This window comes from Euprymna scolopes, chromosome 20, assembly GCF_053919585.1.
Source record: "Euprymna scolopes isolate OS-2025 chromosome 20, ASM5391958v1, whole genome shotgun sequence".
In the NCBI taxonomy this organism is placed as follows: domain Eukaryota; kingdom Metazoa; phylum Mollusca; class Cephalopoda; order Sepiida; family Sepiolidae; genus Euprymna; species Euprymna scolopes.
In genome coordinates, this window is record NC_136501.1 from 57,891,204 (window position 1) to 57,909,196 (window position 17,993).

Sequence of the window (17,993 nt, forward strand, 5' to 3'; positions counted from 1 at the left end):
ATATATATATATATATATATATATATATATATATATATATATATATAATGAGATATTTCTGTTAATCAAACATGTCCTGTTCCGCATCATTTATTTGTTTAATTCCATTTCTATCATTTTATCTATTTCTTTCATCCAGCCAACGGTTCGTTTCTATGGAAACTCCAATAAAAGACAATCTGAAGTCTTAAAATAACTAAAAAATTATTTTGTTCTTTATCTGTCTTCTTCTTCCTACTTATAGCTCGCAATCCCTTAACTCCCCTTTGAAGGACCTTCAGTACGTAATTACTCGTCTTTAGCAGATTGTACGATCACGGGGTGGGGTGGCAGGGAATACAAACGAAGAGCGTGGGAGTGAGTCTTTGTTTTTTTTTTCTACTAAACCAAAAAAAAGAAAAAAACTAGGATGCAATTTAAACACACAGACATACACACAAGTATTATATTAGTAAGGCAACTCTCATAAACCTTTTTTTGTTGTTTTTTGTTTTTTTTATCGGCTGATCCAAATCAGGAAATAAAAAGCAAGATTTTAATTTAATGCGTGAGTCTCTTAATGGACGTGTACTTTCGGAGATGTGGCAAAGCTGTAATAAGCTTTCGCCTCTCCCCTCAATAGAAAATTTTCATGTCGCTGAGTTTTTAAATTAACATGGGCAAAAGCTTTGCGATAACAAGTGGGATTAAAATCTGGACAACTTTGATAACGACCTGAAATTGTGTGGCCCATTGCAGTGGAAAACCATTTTTTTTTTCTTTTAATTTTTTTTATGCTAATCCTTGTTTTACATTTTTTTTTTTTTTCACAAAGAATATTTTCTTTTTCTTTTTTTTTTTTTTGCGTGTGTCACAAAGAATATTTAAGAATGACCGATAGCAGTATCAGAATTTTTGTAGGAATTTTTGACACCCCTAACACGAAACTGCGAATACAATATAAAAATCTCGTAATTTCTCTGTTAAAAGTGGGTTATTTATTTTCTTTATGGATTATACTTCCAAAATAAACTATTACAGTTGTTTTAAAAGTAATAAAAATATTTTTATTTTTTTTTTAAAACAGTAATGAATTTTCCGAACTCAATATTTTTCAATTTTTAAACTCAATATTTTTAAATTTTTAAATTTTAAAAATCTATCAAAATTTTTCTATTGATTCTATTTTTACGATATTTTCAGGGTCAATGTGAAATTTTATGTTCTTTCCAATAAACCGAATATAATATTTTAGACAAACGTTTTTTTTAAATTCACGCCCCCCCCATTTTGAAATGTCTATTAAAAAGTAAATAATTAATTTATGTTTAATAGGTTTATATATCACAAATTGAAGAGAAAAGGTCAATAAATAATATATTCAAATTTAAAACAAAAAAAAAAATCAGTTTTTTAGAAATTTACCTGTAAAGTCCGAAGTTTAAAACCTTATTTTATAAGAACACATTTTTTCTTTTTGTCTTTTTTTTTTTTTTTTAATGAAAGCTTGGTGCTTTCTCCTTTAATTGAAAAAAAAATTAGGGCTTGAATTACATTTTTCGAGGAGTTATAAGCTTAGAAAGATAGGGGGTCGAATAATTTACGCCTCTCATTTTGAAATGTCTATTAAAAAGTAAATAATTAATTTATGTTTAATAGGTTTATATATCACAAATTGAAGAGAAAAGGTCAATAAATAATATATTCAAATTTAAAACAAAAAAAAAATCAGTTTTTTAGAAATTTACCTGTAAAGTCCGAAGTTTAAAACCTTTTTAAAAAAAAAAAAACACATTGTTTTGTTTTTGTTTTTTTTTTAAATAAAACCTTGGTCCTTACTCCTTTAATTGAAAAAAAAAATTAGGGCTTGAATTACATTTTTCGAGGAGTTATAAGCTTGGAAAGATGGGGTGGAATTATTCACTATTTTCACGAAATTTCTGACACTGCTAAATGACCGATGGGTGAAGATTACTGGGGCTGTTCTGAGGGAGGTTAAATAAATCTTTGAACCCTCTCCCTAAATCGAGGATGCGGAGTCAGAAGATGTAACGGTTGATTTGGATTTTTTTTTCTTTTGAATTCCGAAGTATCCTATCCTTATTTGAAAGTCTTTCAATATTCTTGATTCTTATGAGTTTGATTCTGCTTCTTTCCAAAATATCCAACTCCACAGCAATCTCAAAAAAAAAAAAAAAAATGACATTATTATTTCTGAACAGAAAAATAATCACTTGGTGAAAATATTTAAGGCCTTTTTCTTTGTGGTAGACTCAACATTGCATGAGGCATTGCTATTAGGGGTCGCAAAAAGCATTAATTCTTAAAACCAAGTTGAAGTATTAGTTTTATTCAAAACTGTGTCTGATAGACTTAGAGCAGTGCTTCCTACTCCATCTTTAATTTTATTTATTTACTAGCAAATCGCCTGGCGTTGCCCGGTCGTAAAATACGCTTACATGTGATATTTTTATTTGTGCAGATTTTGTATTAATTATTACAGAATCAATTCTCTATGGATTATTATATTGTACCCAATATATAGTATTGATTTTAAAATGTTAAAAAAAAAGAAACGTCTTAGGGGCCACCAGTTAGAATCATAGCCAAGACATTTAGCTCACCAGTGATATTCATTACCATCTGACTCAAAGTAATAGGAATATCAAAACTTCACAAATTAATGCAGTTAAATATAAATGTATATTTGTGCATGCATAGAAGATACACATTATGTCAAACTACGCCTGCCAAGTTACAATTTTTTAATTTTGAATCCTTATCAACTCTTTTTTTTTTCTCTCTTCTTGCTAAAAACCAAATCAAACTTGTTCCACTGGTCCAAGTAGCCCATACGTCAAGTTTCAAGTCTGTAGACCAAAAATCGAGAGTAGTTTGGTAGAGACCGTTCTTCAGACAGATAAAGCCATTTTTATATGTACAGATTTTTTTGGATTTTTTAAAATTTATTTTGTTTTGTTAGAGAATTGACTACAAACTTAGATTAGTGTGAAAAAACTTTGAAAACTTTTTTTTATTATTACGTTTGTGCCAGGGAAAAGGAGACGAAACAAATAAATGTGAAAGATGTCTAAATACTTCATTGTACTCTCCAAGTGCGACTAAATCGGTATGCTGTGGCTTATACCGGCGATACTCATCGCAGTGACCACATGTATATATGCGCGAACTTTGATGTGAAGGAGTAGCTGTCCGAAGATAGTACCCATGTTTGTAAAGCCGCGTTGTAACTGCTTACTGATCCCCGTGGGAGAGATTTTTCTCGGTTGCCCGGATTATCAGTCTAGGCTTGTCTAGTTGACTGGTATCATTAGGTGCAAAATAAAGCAAAGGTTTTCTGACGTAATAACAGGCAATTTTCTATGTTAGCGAGAACTCTTTCTCTGCTTCCAGCGCGGTTTAGGTAGAAAAGAATATATTGTACAAGACAGTGAATACAAAGAAAGGTTGTCAGCATTTCATGACTGTTAGTTTGTAATCTCGCGTTGGCCATAGTACAAGAGATAGAACTCAGGAGTTAGCTCCTTGAGAGGCTTCCCCATCAGCACTGTCGGGCTTATTCTTTCGTGTCACGTGCATGAATGTACAATCCTTTAGATTAGAGTTAGTGGCTTGGTATGGATGTCTGGATTCGTTATTATATTGTCTCTTTCTTTACTCTGGTTTGGTTTGTGTCTTTTGGATTAAATTTTTGTTTCGATTTTGTTGAACTTTGCTCTTCGTTTTATTTTACTTGTTTTTTTTTTTAATTTTAAATTTAATTTCTTTTCTATTTTAAACTAGCGGGGCTACCCGGCGTTGCTCGGGACAGTATAAACAATGAAAAAAAATTGAGTTTGGTTTTGTAATATATTTGTTATTCTTATGAGAGAGGAATTCTATATGTTTATGTATCATTTGCTATTTCGAGCAAAAGAATATTTTACCTACATAAGACGGGTATTACACATATGAAATAATTGTATCTTACCTAGTGTAGGTAATTTACAGCTGTTAGTATATATTTCATTTAAATTTATTATGATATCGTGGGATTGTTGGTAGAATCTAATTGTTATAGAATATAACAAATTTTGTATAAAAAAAATGACGTAAGTTTTATGTACATTTGAATTGGAATTTGTAATATCTATTAATTTTTTTCTTCTTTTTGAATCCTCTGAGTTGAGGCTTCATAATTTGTTTATTCATTTTTTTTTTTTTTTGCGGATTGTTTCAAGAACAACAACTATGAAGATGAGGATAACAGTTTGAAAAATAATAGAATTTGTAAGTTTAATCATTTAATACAATGCAGAATTTTTTTAACGATGTTTATTTATTCAACATACACTAAGTTTCGACTATATAACACCATCTTCAGGCATTCTTTTTCTTTTTTAAACATCTTTGCATGGTGTCATTTTTCTAATATCTGTATGATGGTCAACGGGACGCGATCCTTTTGATCAGAAGAATTTAAATTTATATCATCGAAACTCAGTTGAATTTAAATGATTATTATTTTTTTTTTTTTAAATTACCGTTAATCATCATACTTCTCTAGTAACATTATGCCATGACGGAGGAAAAAGAAAAAAAAAACACAAATTATTTTTATACCTGAAGATGACGTTATATCATCGAAACATTGTTTAATTTAGATGGTTATTTTTTTTTTTTTTTAAATCTGTGTTTTATCTACTAATTAAACTTCCAACTTCCAATTCTTTCCTAATTTTTTAGGTAATTGTTGTGGTCCTAGGAAAGAAAGACTCTTAACAACAGATTTAAGTAGAAAAGAATATATTATACCAGAAAGTGAATACAAAGAAAGGTTGTCAGCATTTCATGACTGTTTGTAGTCTCGCGTTGGTCATAGTACAAGAGATAGAACTCAGGGGTTAGCTCCTTGAAAGGCTTCTCCATCAATACTGTCGGGCTCATTCTTTCGTGTCACGTGCATGAATGTATAAGCCTTGAGATTAGAGTTAGTGGTTTGGTATGGATGTCTGGATCCGTTACTGTCATGCTAATGGCTCGGCTTTAGGTTCAATTATTTGGTCTCTTAATTCTTAGTTTTTTTTTTTTTTTTTTTTTTTTACAAGGTGGTCACCACTTATCAAGGCCCGGAAGCTACGCAGGGATAAGGGTTATTGCGTGTACAGTATGTTAGTGTTGAGATTTGAGAAAGTATCTTACTTAAGGGGGCGGTCCATCAGGAATTTATTTATGTTGGACTTGAAGACATCCAGGTTGTAGTCAGGTGGGAAGCAGGCAAACGGACCAGAGTTCCATAGGGTTGCACTTCTAAGAAAGAAGCTTTGTTCATAGAATCTGTTTTGGTTTTGGCACAAATAAAGAGTTATTCAATATACAGTGTAACCCGAATATAAGAAAAAAGGATGGAAGAGAGATTTTTTTCTAGTACCAAATTAGAGCCTGTGTTAATGTACAGTGTAACCCGGATATAAGAGGGACCCGCCCATGAAGTCTCTTATATCCGGGTTATAATATACTACCTTATGTGATTTTACTTTTTCTTTCAGCCTTTTCATATTATGCAAATTAATTAGCTTTCGTTCTTTTTTGGATCCTTCATGCCTTCTTTGGAATGAATTCCCTGAAAAAACGAAAATGGGGTTTAAAGTGTGATCTGCTGCTTTTAAAAATATACTTCTATTTGCATTTTTAGTTTTTAACATGGTTAGAAATAAAATTCTAACAAACCTTTTTTTTTTTTTTTTGCTTTTTTTTTTATCTGATAAATTCTTTCTTTTTTATCTCTTTCTAAACAAGCACTCAACGGACGCCTAAAATTATCCAACACAAATTAAAATCCTTCACACAAACGAGTGAATTGGAACAATAGCATTTCAGAAACTTTTCTTGAAATCTTTGATTTTACGTTTCTGAATTTTTGAGATGAGGATTAATATCTGGATTTTTTCAGACGACTGCGCTCATCTTGATAAGGTCGAAGGTTACGTCATCCGAAACGTTGTGCGAATAACTAAAACTTCCGACATCTTTTCAAGTTTTCCAATAGTAAAACTGTCTTTCGATTCTTTGGGGATTAAAAAAAAAAAATCTGACCCTTAAAAACCTCGACTGACTTTGCAATACTGTTTCTTGGAATCTTTATAATTTTGTGTCATCGACATATTTTGTGTTTGCATAAGAAGTGTAATTTTTTTAATCAAAAGCTGTTCTTTGGCAAAAACGGTCCAACTGAGATGAAGATAATCTCCAGTGCTAACTTTTATATATATATATATATATATAGTTCATATTAAACAAACTCCCCTACCTCACCCAAAAGAAAAAAACAAAGGATAAAGCAAAAAAAAAAATAATAAAATATGGTGTATGTACGCTCGACGGAAAGACACTATCATGCACTAAAAATTACGTAAATTGATCAAGCAGTTTTATTTTTATAAAAAAAAAATTTTTTTAAACGATTAATAGGAATTCGTAGGCATTACGATGATGTACAGTGCTAATTTTAAGCTCAATTCTGAAGAGGTATTTTAAGGGGAGTTAACCAGTTATGAATTTGAGTTTTTCTAAAGTGATCCCCGCCCCCCTGTTAGCACTGGATTTCTAAAATGTTGAAAAGTAAGTTTGGAATTATTATTTCCCTTGTCTTTCAAACTATTTGGAAAATGGCGTCAATTGGTCGTCGCTTAGTTATAAAATTAGAATTTTTTTTTTTTTTTTTTTTATTATTATTATTATTATTATTATTATAATAATAATAATAATAATAATAATAATAATAATAAAAAAACTACCTGATCAAACTACGTGGTTTACATTTTTTTTTCTGTCACGGATAGGTACATCATATTTTTTGTTTCTTTTTTATGGAGGAGGGGGAGTTATGGACTTGCACCGTATATTTATATTAATAAAATTAGTAAGATGCATACGTACAAAAATAATAAAACTAAAACCTATCTAATTATTCTTAAAGTTATACCAGTCCCTCTAAGAGTATTTAAAAATGGCGGCACATCTACAGAATAAATCTATAAACGTGGATTATCTTTCGTATTTTTTTTTTTTTAGATAAGGATTAATTATTTGGATTATTCAAACAATTCTCATGTTTATTTTCACAGCGTTTCAACCGATGTAACTTCCAACCATTTTTTAATAAAAAGGTCGAAAAACAAGATACAAATCCGCAACAAATAAATGTTACCAAAAGCAATAAAAATGATTTTTCTACTTTGATAATGTTTTATGTTTTTAAATATGTTAATGTGTTTTGATTACATTTTTATAATCTGAATAAAATACGATTGAGTTCATACCACCCCCCCTTTTTTTTCAAGATGGCGACGCAGAGCCTCGATGTATGTTTTACTCCACAAAAATTGAAAATTAAACAAAAGTACTGCTTTAATAACTATCACCAATTGGTAAAAAAATCTAATTTTCAACCGATCTGTAATTTTGTGTATTTTTTATTTATTTATTTATGGGGTGCGACTACTGCAACTTAACACCGGGGGAAAAAGCACCGGGCTGAATTCAGAGGCCTATAAAACTCAGAACGTAAAGACAAAAAAAAGAAAAGAAAAGTATCAAAAAATGCTTTAAAATACTTGAAAAAAACTTTTGCAGTTTGGTAGAAGAGTAACTTATCCTGCCTTTGGTCACATTTATTTCTTATATATTTGTTATTTCATCTTTTTTTTATATTATATACAGTTAAAAAAAAACAAAAAAAAACTCTCCAACATTTAATAATGTAATCGTTATTTTCGACAAGCTAGTTTGAAAGTCTTGCTCCCCTTACCAAAAAGTAATAATAGAACTGTAACCAAAGAAAAACCGATGCCTACATCAAAACGTAGATTCCATGAACAAAGCTTCTTTCTTAGAACTGCACGCCTGCTTCCCACCTGACTACAACCTGGATGTCTTCAAGTCCAATGTAAACAAATTTCTGATGAACCGCCCCCTTAAGTAGACACTTTATTAAATCTCCACACTAACGTACTGTACTTGCAATAACCCTTATGCCTGAGTGGCTTCCGGACCTTGATAAGTAGTGACCACCTTGTTAAAAAAAAAAAAAAAAAAACTATTACACATGCCATAATGTCCCGAAAATAGTGTTTCGCAATGTGAAAGTATTAATGAAATAAATCAGTTGATTCCATAACATGTTCATTAATATCTCTACTTATCTGCAGGATGTCCACAAAGTCTGGCTACATAATGTAGCCAGACTTTGTGGACACCCTGTATAAAAGACACTTTGCCTGCCTGTGTGCGTGTGTGTGAGAGTTCGTTTCCTATGGACTTCTGAAACGCATGGCCTGTCATTTTACATTTTACACAGTTGTACTTGATGTGCCTGGGAGTGTTCTTGGATAGGTTTTTGTATCGGCATACATCGAACATTGATAATCAAAAATGTCCGATTTTGAACAAAGTTAACACGTTATACAACCTAACATCACGAGTGCATTTGAGAAGTTTTATCACCGCACAAGCAGTGATGGTCCAGCGTATAAAATCAACGATAGGTTCTGTAAGGTAGAAATGAATGTTTCTGTTTAGAGCACAATTGAATCACGATACTTTATTGCATTTTAAACTATGACCCAAGTACTTAACAGTAGGTTTTCTACAGTGCAATGTAGACTACGATAAAGAATATTGTGGAGTAAGGCACTGCGCGGAGGCATGTGGAGCTTCTCCTATTAGACCATGGTGAGCCCCCAACTAAAGCAGGCAATCAATCGATTTGATTTAAAAATGGACGATTTCACCGATTTCCATGACAATAAACATATGGGAGGGTGGAACATTTATTGATCCTCATTCAATCCCGGGCAACATCTGTTTTTCTAGTTAATAATATAGGTTAATGTGACCTTAGAGGACCAAAATAAAGACTCACTATTAAAACGTTGATGTTTAGTGGTATTCAGGGAATAACGTTGCTGCGCCTCGTTTGTGTATGTAAAAGTACCTCACGTTGGTATCCTGACACAATCCCAAAACCCATGGACTATCAATGCGTGTGCCATTGTTCCGATAATTTTGCGCTGGATTTCCAATGTTTTTCTGCGGCAGGTTCATCTCCAGCTAAAAGACGGCCATGATTGGATTTCCGGCGCCCTGCAAATCTGGCCGCATCTATTTTTGTATTGGGTTATTTGTTGTTGTCCTCTCATCTTTCCTCTCCTAATCACAGATACGATCTCATTTATGTTTCTTCACGTTTTAAAGGTTAATAGGCGCTTCTACACTATTGGGACGAGATTTTGTAGTCGATAAAATGGAGTTTTCAGATAACAACAACAAAAAAAAACATGGTTTCACCTGATTTTTTTTATCAATTCTAATAAGTGCAATAGTAGCTTCCAAATTATGCAGTCGAAATTAGCTGAATATTACTAAATTATTTAAAAAAAATTAAAAAAAAAAAAACTTTAATCGTGGTAGCAGGTGAAAAATTGCCGCCACCTTGTTTAAATCGAAAAGGAAACGTACCTCCCTTTTGAACTCTCCTGTGTCTTATGATCGTTTTCATTAAGTTCTATTTATTTTCTTTAAATAATTTTTTACCTTATCAATTTTCGTAATTTGTGGATATAATCATCAAAAATACGAAGAATAGGTAGATACCATCGTTTTCATGTGAAATTCAGTATTGCGATTTCCGAAATTTCGTCCCAATAGTGTAGAAGCGCCGGTTAATGTTTTATAAGTGAAAATGGTCAAATCAACTTGGAAGGGAAAATATTACATTATTTGTTTTGTTTTTTTAATCGCTCATATATTGAGGTAGGAATAAAAATGAGGGTAGGAATCACGCTAAAGCAGCACCGAATTAAGCTTGTTAAAATTTTTAATCAATTTTTTAAAAATTTTCTATAATTTTTTTTTTTTTAACCATCGTTTTGTTCATTTTCTCCCATGCATCGCTATTATCGCATCTCGCAACAAGCGACCATCGTCCTCCTTGACTTATTCAATGTAACAAGCTTGTCGGCCATCTTGTTTGTTTGTTTGTTGAACTGTGAACCTTTTCAGCGAACCAGAAGAACGTCCGACTCAGTCTGCAGTAAACGGTGTTCGATCAGATTCGGTTCCTGATATTAAACTTCATTCGTAATATAACTTCCGCCGAGAGTTTCATTTTCCCAAACTTATTATTCAATTTCTTTTTAATTAAATTGTGAGGTGAGAGTACAAAATAGTTAATTAAACCCGATCTCTATAGTAAGAATGGCGGTCTAAATAATGTCATTATTAAGAGCACGGTTAGTAAACTGCAGAAAATTATTGAGAAAACCATTTTAACGGGGGGGGGGGCTTTATTAACTATTCTTGGCGCACGTATGGAAGCGGTACCCCATTCTGTATTTTTTTTTCGTCTTTTTTTTTTTTTTTTTTTTCAGCGGATTATTATCAAATGGTCGCTAATCTACCAGATAAAAAAAATCAATATTTAACATTTTAAAGGGTGCTTCGTTTTTAATACAGTGTTCTAGTAAATCGATCTGCGATTTTGAAAGCATCGATTTATTTCGGCTAAATTTCTGAAATTTAACCTTTTAAGCCATTTTTTAGTGCCAAACTGTTTTTAAAAAAAGCTAAAATCGGGAAATTTCGCAAAAATATGTCGATGCTCCCAAAATGGGGGATCGATTTACGAAAACGTTGTATTAGATACGGAACAATCCTTAAAAATGTTAAATATTGAATTTGTTATATATATTATTTTTATAATCTGGTAGATTAATAACTTTTCGATAAAAATATGCTGAGAGGAAAAAATGAAAAAAGACGAAAATAAATTAATCACAGAAGAGGACATGCGCCATATTTTTTTTTTTTTTTTACTTTAAACTAAAAATTTAATAATAAATAAAACTAGTACAAAACTTGGCAAGATAAGCGATCCGAACTAAGAAGTCTTTTAATATCAGGAACCAAATCTGTTCAGATACCGTTTACTGCAGACACTGAGTCGGATGTTCTTCTGGTTTGCCACCTTTTCTTAGATTTATTTAGGGCAAATAGAAGCTTGTTAGATTATTTATATATATATATATATATATATATATATATATATATATATATATATATATATATATATATATATTAATAGAATGAAACAATCAAATTGAAACGCTTCTCTACTTTTTTAATATTAACTATCATTATCATCAACACTATTATTATTATTTTTATTATTATTATTATTATACATTATTATTATTATTATCATTATTATACATTATTAGGTTGTTCTTACATGAAATGGACACTTCCTAAAGTTTTTTATTTAAAATTTTTTTAAATTAAAAAAAATTTTTTTTTTTTTTTTTTTTTTGAATGCTTATCTGGTATATATAAAAAAGCAGCAACCCATACTACGTATTTGTCTATATTATTTACTAAAATCCTCGTTTTTAGAAAGTCTTAAAATTTACTGCTAATTTATATGAGGGTAGTAATGTTCTCCCCTTATTTTTGTAGATGCTATCCGTTAAAGAAGTGAGACTTTTGCTTTTATACGAGTTTAAACTCGGTAAAAATGCATCGCAATCGGTCAAGAATATCAATGTGGCCTATGGGATGGGAACTTGCACTGTAAGAACTGGAAGACGATGGTTCAATAAATTTCGGTCTGGAGACATGTGTCTGAATAATGAGCGCCGTGGACGCCCCCACTCGGGGGTCAGTACCGATGAGACCTTGAAACATACTGTGGAGGTAAAGCCTAGGACTACTGTTCACGCTCTTGCCAATAACTTAAAAGGTATCAAAATCGTCTGTCGGACGTCACCGTGTAACGATCGGTAAAAATGATCAAAAGAATAAAAATAAAAAAAAACAAACAAACAATAAAAAAAAATTAAAATAAAAAATTTTTAAAAGACGGAGAATTTTTTTTTTTTTTTTTTTTCACAAATGCTTTAAGTGCTGCATAAGTAAGCGCACTGCGTTCTTTTCCTTTTTCTTTTTTTTTTCTTCCGCAAAATAAAAAAAGGAAGCATTTTTTAAAACTGAGATAAAAAAATAACAAAAACAAAACAAACAAAAAAAAAGATTGATATATTGACAACTGTAAAATATCTTCTCAAAGGCTTGATGCTGAAAAGTCGCCTAAATTAAAAACTCCATCTTTTCAGCAACAAACGGGTGATTTTTTTTTTTTTTTTTTTTTTTTTTTTGTATATATGGGACTATCTGCCAAGGAATCGTCCATTATATCTTCAGCCATGATAAAGACATTTTTTACAATGACGCAAGCAATATATAGTCGCCCAAGGCGACGGAGAAAACGTTGTTGGAGCCGACTCAAGCTATTTTCATTAATAAATAATGATCAAGAATAGTGTTACTTATTATTGTGAGATCTGAGTGCAATCCGTCTGGAGATGATTAAAGTTAGTCGAAAGCTCGTGAACTAGAGAAAACCATTTTTTATCTAAGAAATGTGACTTTTTGCTAAAACTTTATTTTTCATAAAGTCTAACGCACGTCTAAACTTTTCAAAATATTAAAAGATCAAATAAATACGCAATATTTTTTATTATTATTATTGTTGTTTTCAAGCTGGGAATGAAGCATTCTATCGGATACCATACATTCACCGGTTGTCTCATGCATTCACACCTATATTATGCAATTAAATATGCTTGAATGAATAAAACTAATGGTTACTAACCGCATACAAATAAAAAAAAAATGTGAAAACATATTTCATTAAAATCAAATGAAATTTAGTCAGTTTCGTATTTATAATTTTATTTTTTTCGTAGAAAAGTCATTTAGTATTTTTTTCTGATATGAACCAAAAGAAATCTCAAAACATTTTTTTTTACATTCTCGAGAGCTTTCGACTTTCAGTAGTCATCTTCAGGATGGATACAATGTTAGTAGATATACATATATATATATATATATATATATATATATATATATATATATATATATATATATACATGCATACATACATTCTTTATCTCTCACACACTCCATACACTCTTTCTCTCTTCCCTCTGTCTCTCTCTCTCTCTCTCATGTATATATATATATATATATATATATATATATATATATATATATATATATATATATATGCACACATATACAGTGTATCTCAAAAGTGAGTACACCCCTCACATTTCTTCATGGGACAACACTGAATAAATGATTTTTGACACAATGAAATGTAGTCTGTTTGCAGCATATATGGCGAAACATTGAGTTATTTTGAGGGGAAAATAAATCAACTCTGTTATATATGCTGCAGACAGACTACTTTTCATTGTGTCAAATAATTATTTTATCAGTGTTGTCCCATGAAGAGATATACTTAAATATTTGAAGAAACGTGAAAGGGGTACTCACTTTTGTGATACACTATATATATATATATATATATATATATATATATATATATATATATATATATATAGTAATTTATAAAATATATATGGCGATTAAGCTACACTGAATATTCGGCGTTTCATCCACTCTAGGATTCCTCAGGCTTAGGCGCATAAGCCTGACGAATCTTAGAGTGGATGAAATGCCGAATATTCAGTGTAGCTTAATCGCCATATATATTTTATAAATTACTAACTAGCTCTACATACGTGTTGAGCACTTTTGAAGTAAATACGTAAAGTTTACGCATAAATCTATACTTTTGTATATTAATTTTATGTGAGTAAATAAAGTAGTTATATATATATATATATATATGATGGTTTAAATTCAGTTTGAGAACTACCACTTACAAAGAAGGGTGGAGCACGTGACTTCAAAACCCAATCATCCAAAATACTGCAGATATAAAATCAGCTCAATAGGGGGAGAGCCAGTCCTCAAGAGCTAAAGTAGATTAGATGTGATTTTAATGAATTAATATAAGTTCATTTACACGTTCAAAGAACTCAAGACAACAAAACAACCAGGGATGTTGGTTTCCTATTTTTAATCCACACCTAACCTTGTGTAGACTATTTTAAACGATAAGCATTTACTATTAGGTTTCCCAGTTATCGTCTCTGAAACGCTCGTACACTATGTGCGGTTGCGTGTTTTTGTCTTGATTTCCTTGAACATTTAAATGAACTTGTACTATTTGAATTCTTTCAACTACTGTTCTTATCTTGAATATTGTTTGCCTTATGTTTCGGTCGATGTAACCTCCGGCCTTCATGTGTATCTTGGAATCTGCACGGAAGCTTTTAACGGAACCCTTTATTCAGTCTACCAGAGTAGTATGCTCTCCTTCCGTCGACCATGACTGGGTAGAAGTCGTAAGTCATTCGCAATTTTAGTTTTGGGTCACTTGCACTACCCAACCATGCCTAGCGGAATGAGAACATACTACTTCCGTGAAATAAATAAAATGGTTCTGTTTAAAATTCCATGCATATTCCCGAGTTCAGCAAGATATTCCTGAAGAAGGTCGGAGGTTATATCGACCGAAATGTTATGCTAATGATACTGACGATGAGAACAATAGCCCGGAGAATCCAAATGCTATGAATAATCAATCCTCATCTAAAAAAAATTCAGAACTGAACTTCTATTAATAATTTATTTACCTCTTATTTTATATATATATATATATATATATTCATTCCTTGGATGTTTTCCATTTGATGCACCAATTAACGATGTGACATTGAGACGTCTGAGTTTTAATCAGCAAATATGACCAGAGTGCTGTCGCCCACAAAACGAGAACACCCCCTCCCTACCTGTCAGACAAGACACCACTAACAATTGCTAGATGAAATGTTTTCTATCTTACCCCCCCCCCCGCTCGGTGACGACTAAACCTCCCTAAGCCCATTTGTAAATGTGACGGCGAACCATTAATGTATACGGTCATATGTTTACATGTGCGGAGGCATTCATAAGTAAGGAGTTACGCTTGTAAACGCACCTTGATTGCATCGTTAGTTTGAGTTGCAGTTCTGCTCTCACGTTTCTCCCTTCCTTCTTTTCTTGCTTCTCCTCTTTTTCTACGTCTCTTTCTTTCTCTGCATCCCCATCTCTCTCTTTATTCTTCTCTCTCTCTCTTTCTCTCTCTCTCTCTCTCTCTACATCTGCATGCATCTCTCTATATATCTCTCTATCTTTGCATGCATTCCCCCCTCTCTCTCTCTCTCTCTCTTTCTGCATGAATGTCTCTCTCCATCTCTCTCTGCATGAATTTATTCTTTCATCGCTTTCTGCATGTATTTCTTACCCCCCCCTCTCTCTCTCTCTCTCTCTCTCTCTCTCTCTCTCTCTCTCTCTCTCTCTCTCTCTCTCTCTCTGGGCACCTCTTTATTCGCTTTTTTGTGGGTCACTCCTCTTTTCTACCGTCCATTTTTCCCCCTTTCGGCCGTCCCTCTCTTTCTGTGTCTGGCGTCTACTCTCTCTCTCTCTCTCTCTCTCTCTCTCGCGCGCGCTGTGTCTCTTGTCGATTTAACCCTGTCAGATACTCTACCAGCTTTCACGACCATGACTTCCCCCACTTCCACACTCTGGCCTCCAGGGATCTGATAGGTTAATTGGAAGAAAGAAAAAGATCCGGTGATTTTGAAGAGCGGAGTTCCGCGAATAATACCTCATTACATTTAGAGGTCTTGGTCTTTATTCTCTTTGTCCCTCTCCCCTTCTCCCTCTCTCCCACTTGTTCTTTAGTCTTAAATAAGTGTTCACTCGTCCGTGATGCCATTCATTTAACTCAAATAAAATCGAAATTAAATGTGAGTAAATGGAGGCAGAGAGAGAGGGAGAGAAAGGTCTGTTTGAGATAGTGCGTTGGACGTACCACTGAAAAGATAAAGAAAAAAAAACATGTACAAAGAAAAACGGCTAAACTAATAAATAAAAATAAATGAAACTGTTCCAAATTAAAAACACAAATGAAAAACAAAAAAGATAAAGACCAGAAAAAAAAAACAAATATAAAACCAAACAACGACAAAATCCTTTCATTTTGATGGCCTCTGTGTGTCTTTCTCATTTTTAAAACGTTTCAGATGACGAATGCATTGGTAATGGCTTTGATGACAGTAACGGCGACAGCTGCTACGGCGTGAGATATACCATTTCGATGGTAAAGATAAAGCCAAATTGCTGATAAACAATGGCAGACGTAGCATGCTTCACAATTACAGTGGTATGGACGGAGACTTATTTTTATAACTAAATTAGGCCTAGTTAACCGATCAACACTGAGGTTTTGTAGGGTCCCTTTTAAAAGATATATTCTGTTATATAAAGGGAAGTTGTCTGTGGCTGCATGCTTGTGTGTCCAGCTGAAAGTCCAAAACTACTAACCAAAGACCCAACACGTTTATATTTTCATGATCAGCGTTGCCCCAGATGTACAATATCTGAAATTTTGAAAAAAAAAATATATATATATTTATATTTAAAAAGAATAGCTATAGTAAATGAATTACATTATTTTATTTTTGTTTCATTTTTTATTTATTTATTTTTACAAAACAAACAAGAGAGAGAAATGAGTCGGGCAGATGTGATAGAGAAGGTTGGGGAGAAGGAGGGAATAATGGCGGACAGGGAAAAAGAGAAAGATAAAGTGATAACGAGAGAGAGAGAGAGAGAGATAGAAGTTTTAATCTAAATTTGCTACACACACTTTAACCCCTATTTGTTTCTTCATGTCGTCAGGCAACACTGGATAGTCCTGCTAGTCTCTCAAATAAGAGCATTTGTCTGTGCGTGTTTATATATCTGGCTAAAAGTAAAAAACCTGCTAAACAAAGAACCACAAAGTTAGCATATTTTTAATCCGTGTTGCTTTAGACAAATATCTAAACTTAAGAAAAAAAAAAAAAAAGAGTGGGGCAGGTTTTCAGCGTTATGTTTTAATATGGAAAGAAAATTCTGTCTCATTACTAGAGAAATCTCATTTATAAAACTCACTATGTTTTTCTGTCTGCCTCCATTTATTTCAAATTGCATATCCCCTTAAACGGTAGGTCACAGAACAACGTAAGACGGCTCAAATTATTGCACGTTTTGTCGATCGTTATTTTATGGGTCTTTAGCTGGTTAAAATAGTTTTGAAGAGATCAAAATTGATAGAAATCCTAACTTACCAAGCGTGAGTCGACTAAAATTAGTCTTATACGCATGCGCAAATCGTTATACACTTTGTACATTTATGTTAGCTTATTTTTAATGGTTTCATATCTGAGAGACGATGGTCCAGTAGTAACGTCACAAGCTTTTAATGCTCGAATTTTGCAATTGGTTTCGGTTTCGATTCTAACTGATGGCACCAAAGTCATATGTGTTTTTTGTGTTGTTTTGTTTCTTTACTTTGGAAATCACGACTTTATTTTGGATACAATATCATATGAAATAATCGATAGATAATTGATTATTATAACGTATACAAAATTTGGACGACATAAAATATATTCAAGCGTATTTTATGACTGGGCAATGTCGCCCCACCCCTCCCTAGTTCATTATATACAAGAGTTTTGTGAGTGTGTGCCCAGCTAAAGAGGAATGGGCTGTGTGGAGGAAAGAAGAGGGGATAGAGAGAAGCAGAGAGATAGAAATTTTAATAGAAATGTTACAGTTTTACCCCGGGAAACGCCGGCTAGATTTATCTCAGTTTAAAATGGAAGTTTACATAGACATGAAAACATAGAATGTTTGTTAATATTTTAAGAGGCCTTGCACAGCAATGCAGGGTGGGGGTGAGGGTCGTTAGCTGAGATGTCGAATGAGTCTGACAATAATTTGAAGGCCGTGAATTCTTCATGGGTCTAAAACAGTGGTTCTCAACCTTTTTTTTTTTTTTTAACTCATGGACCCCTTTTTCCTTCTTTTTATCTTGGTGGACCCCTTCATAACTATTGGTCATAAGACAATCTTCTCCTTTTCACTCATATAAATTTTGAGGTTTTAATAATCAAAGAAATATATAATTAAGCTTTATTTTTAAATGAAAACTAATTTAATGCAAATAAAGTATT

At 32.4% G+C, this 17,993-nt stretch overlaps 1 protein-coding gene across 6 annotated transcripts in view; it reads left to right on the forward strand.

Annotated features, from left to right (window-relative positions):
- LOC145241440 (LIM domain transcription factor LMO4.2-like) overlaps nucleotides 1–17,993 on the forward strand; it is a 473,578-nt gene that overhangs the window by 259,545 nt on the left and 196,040 nt on the right. For 3 of the 6 annotated variants that reach the window (XM_080104394.1, XM_080104395.1, XM_080104396.1), the window contains exon 4: nucleotides 11,494–12,353. The exons of the other annotated variants lie outside the window; for them this stretch is intronic. In XM_080104394.1, the coding sequence (XP_079960520.1) occupies nucleotides 11,494–11,820 (327 nt within the window). In that variant the 3' untranslated portion in view covers nucleotides 11,821–12,353. Of the gene's footprint in view, nucleotides 1–11,493; nucleotides 12,354–17,993 lie in introns of those variants that run through there. 6 annotated transcript variants of the gene reach the window in all.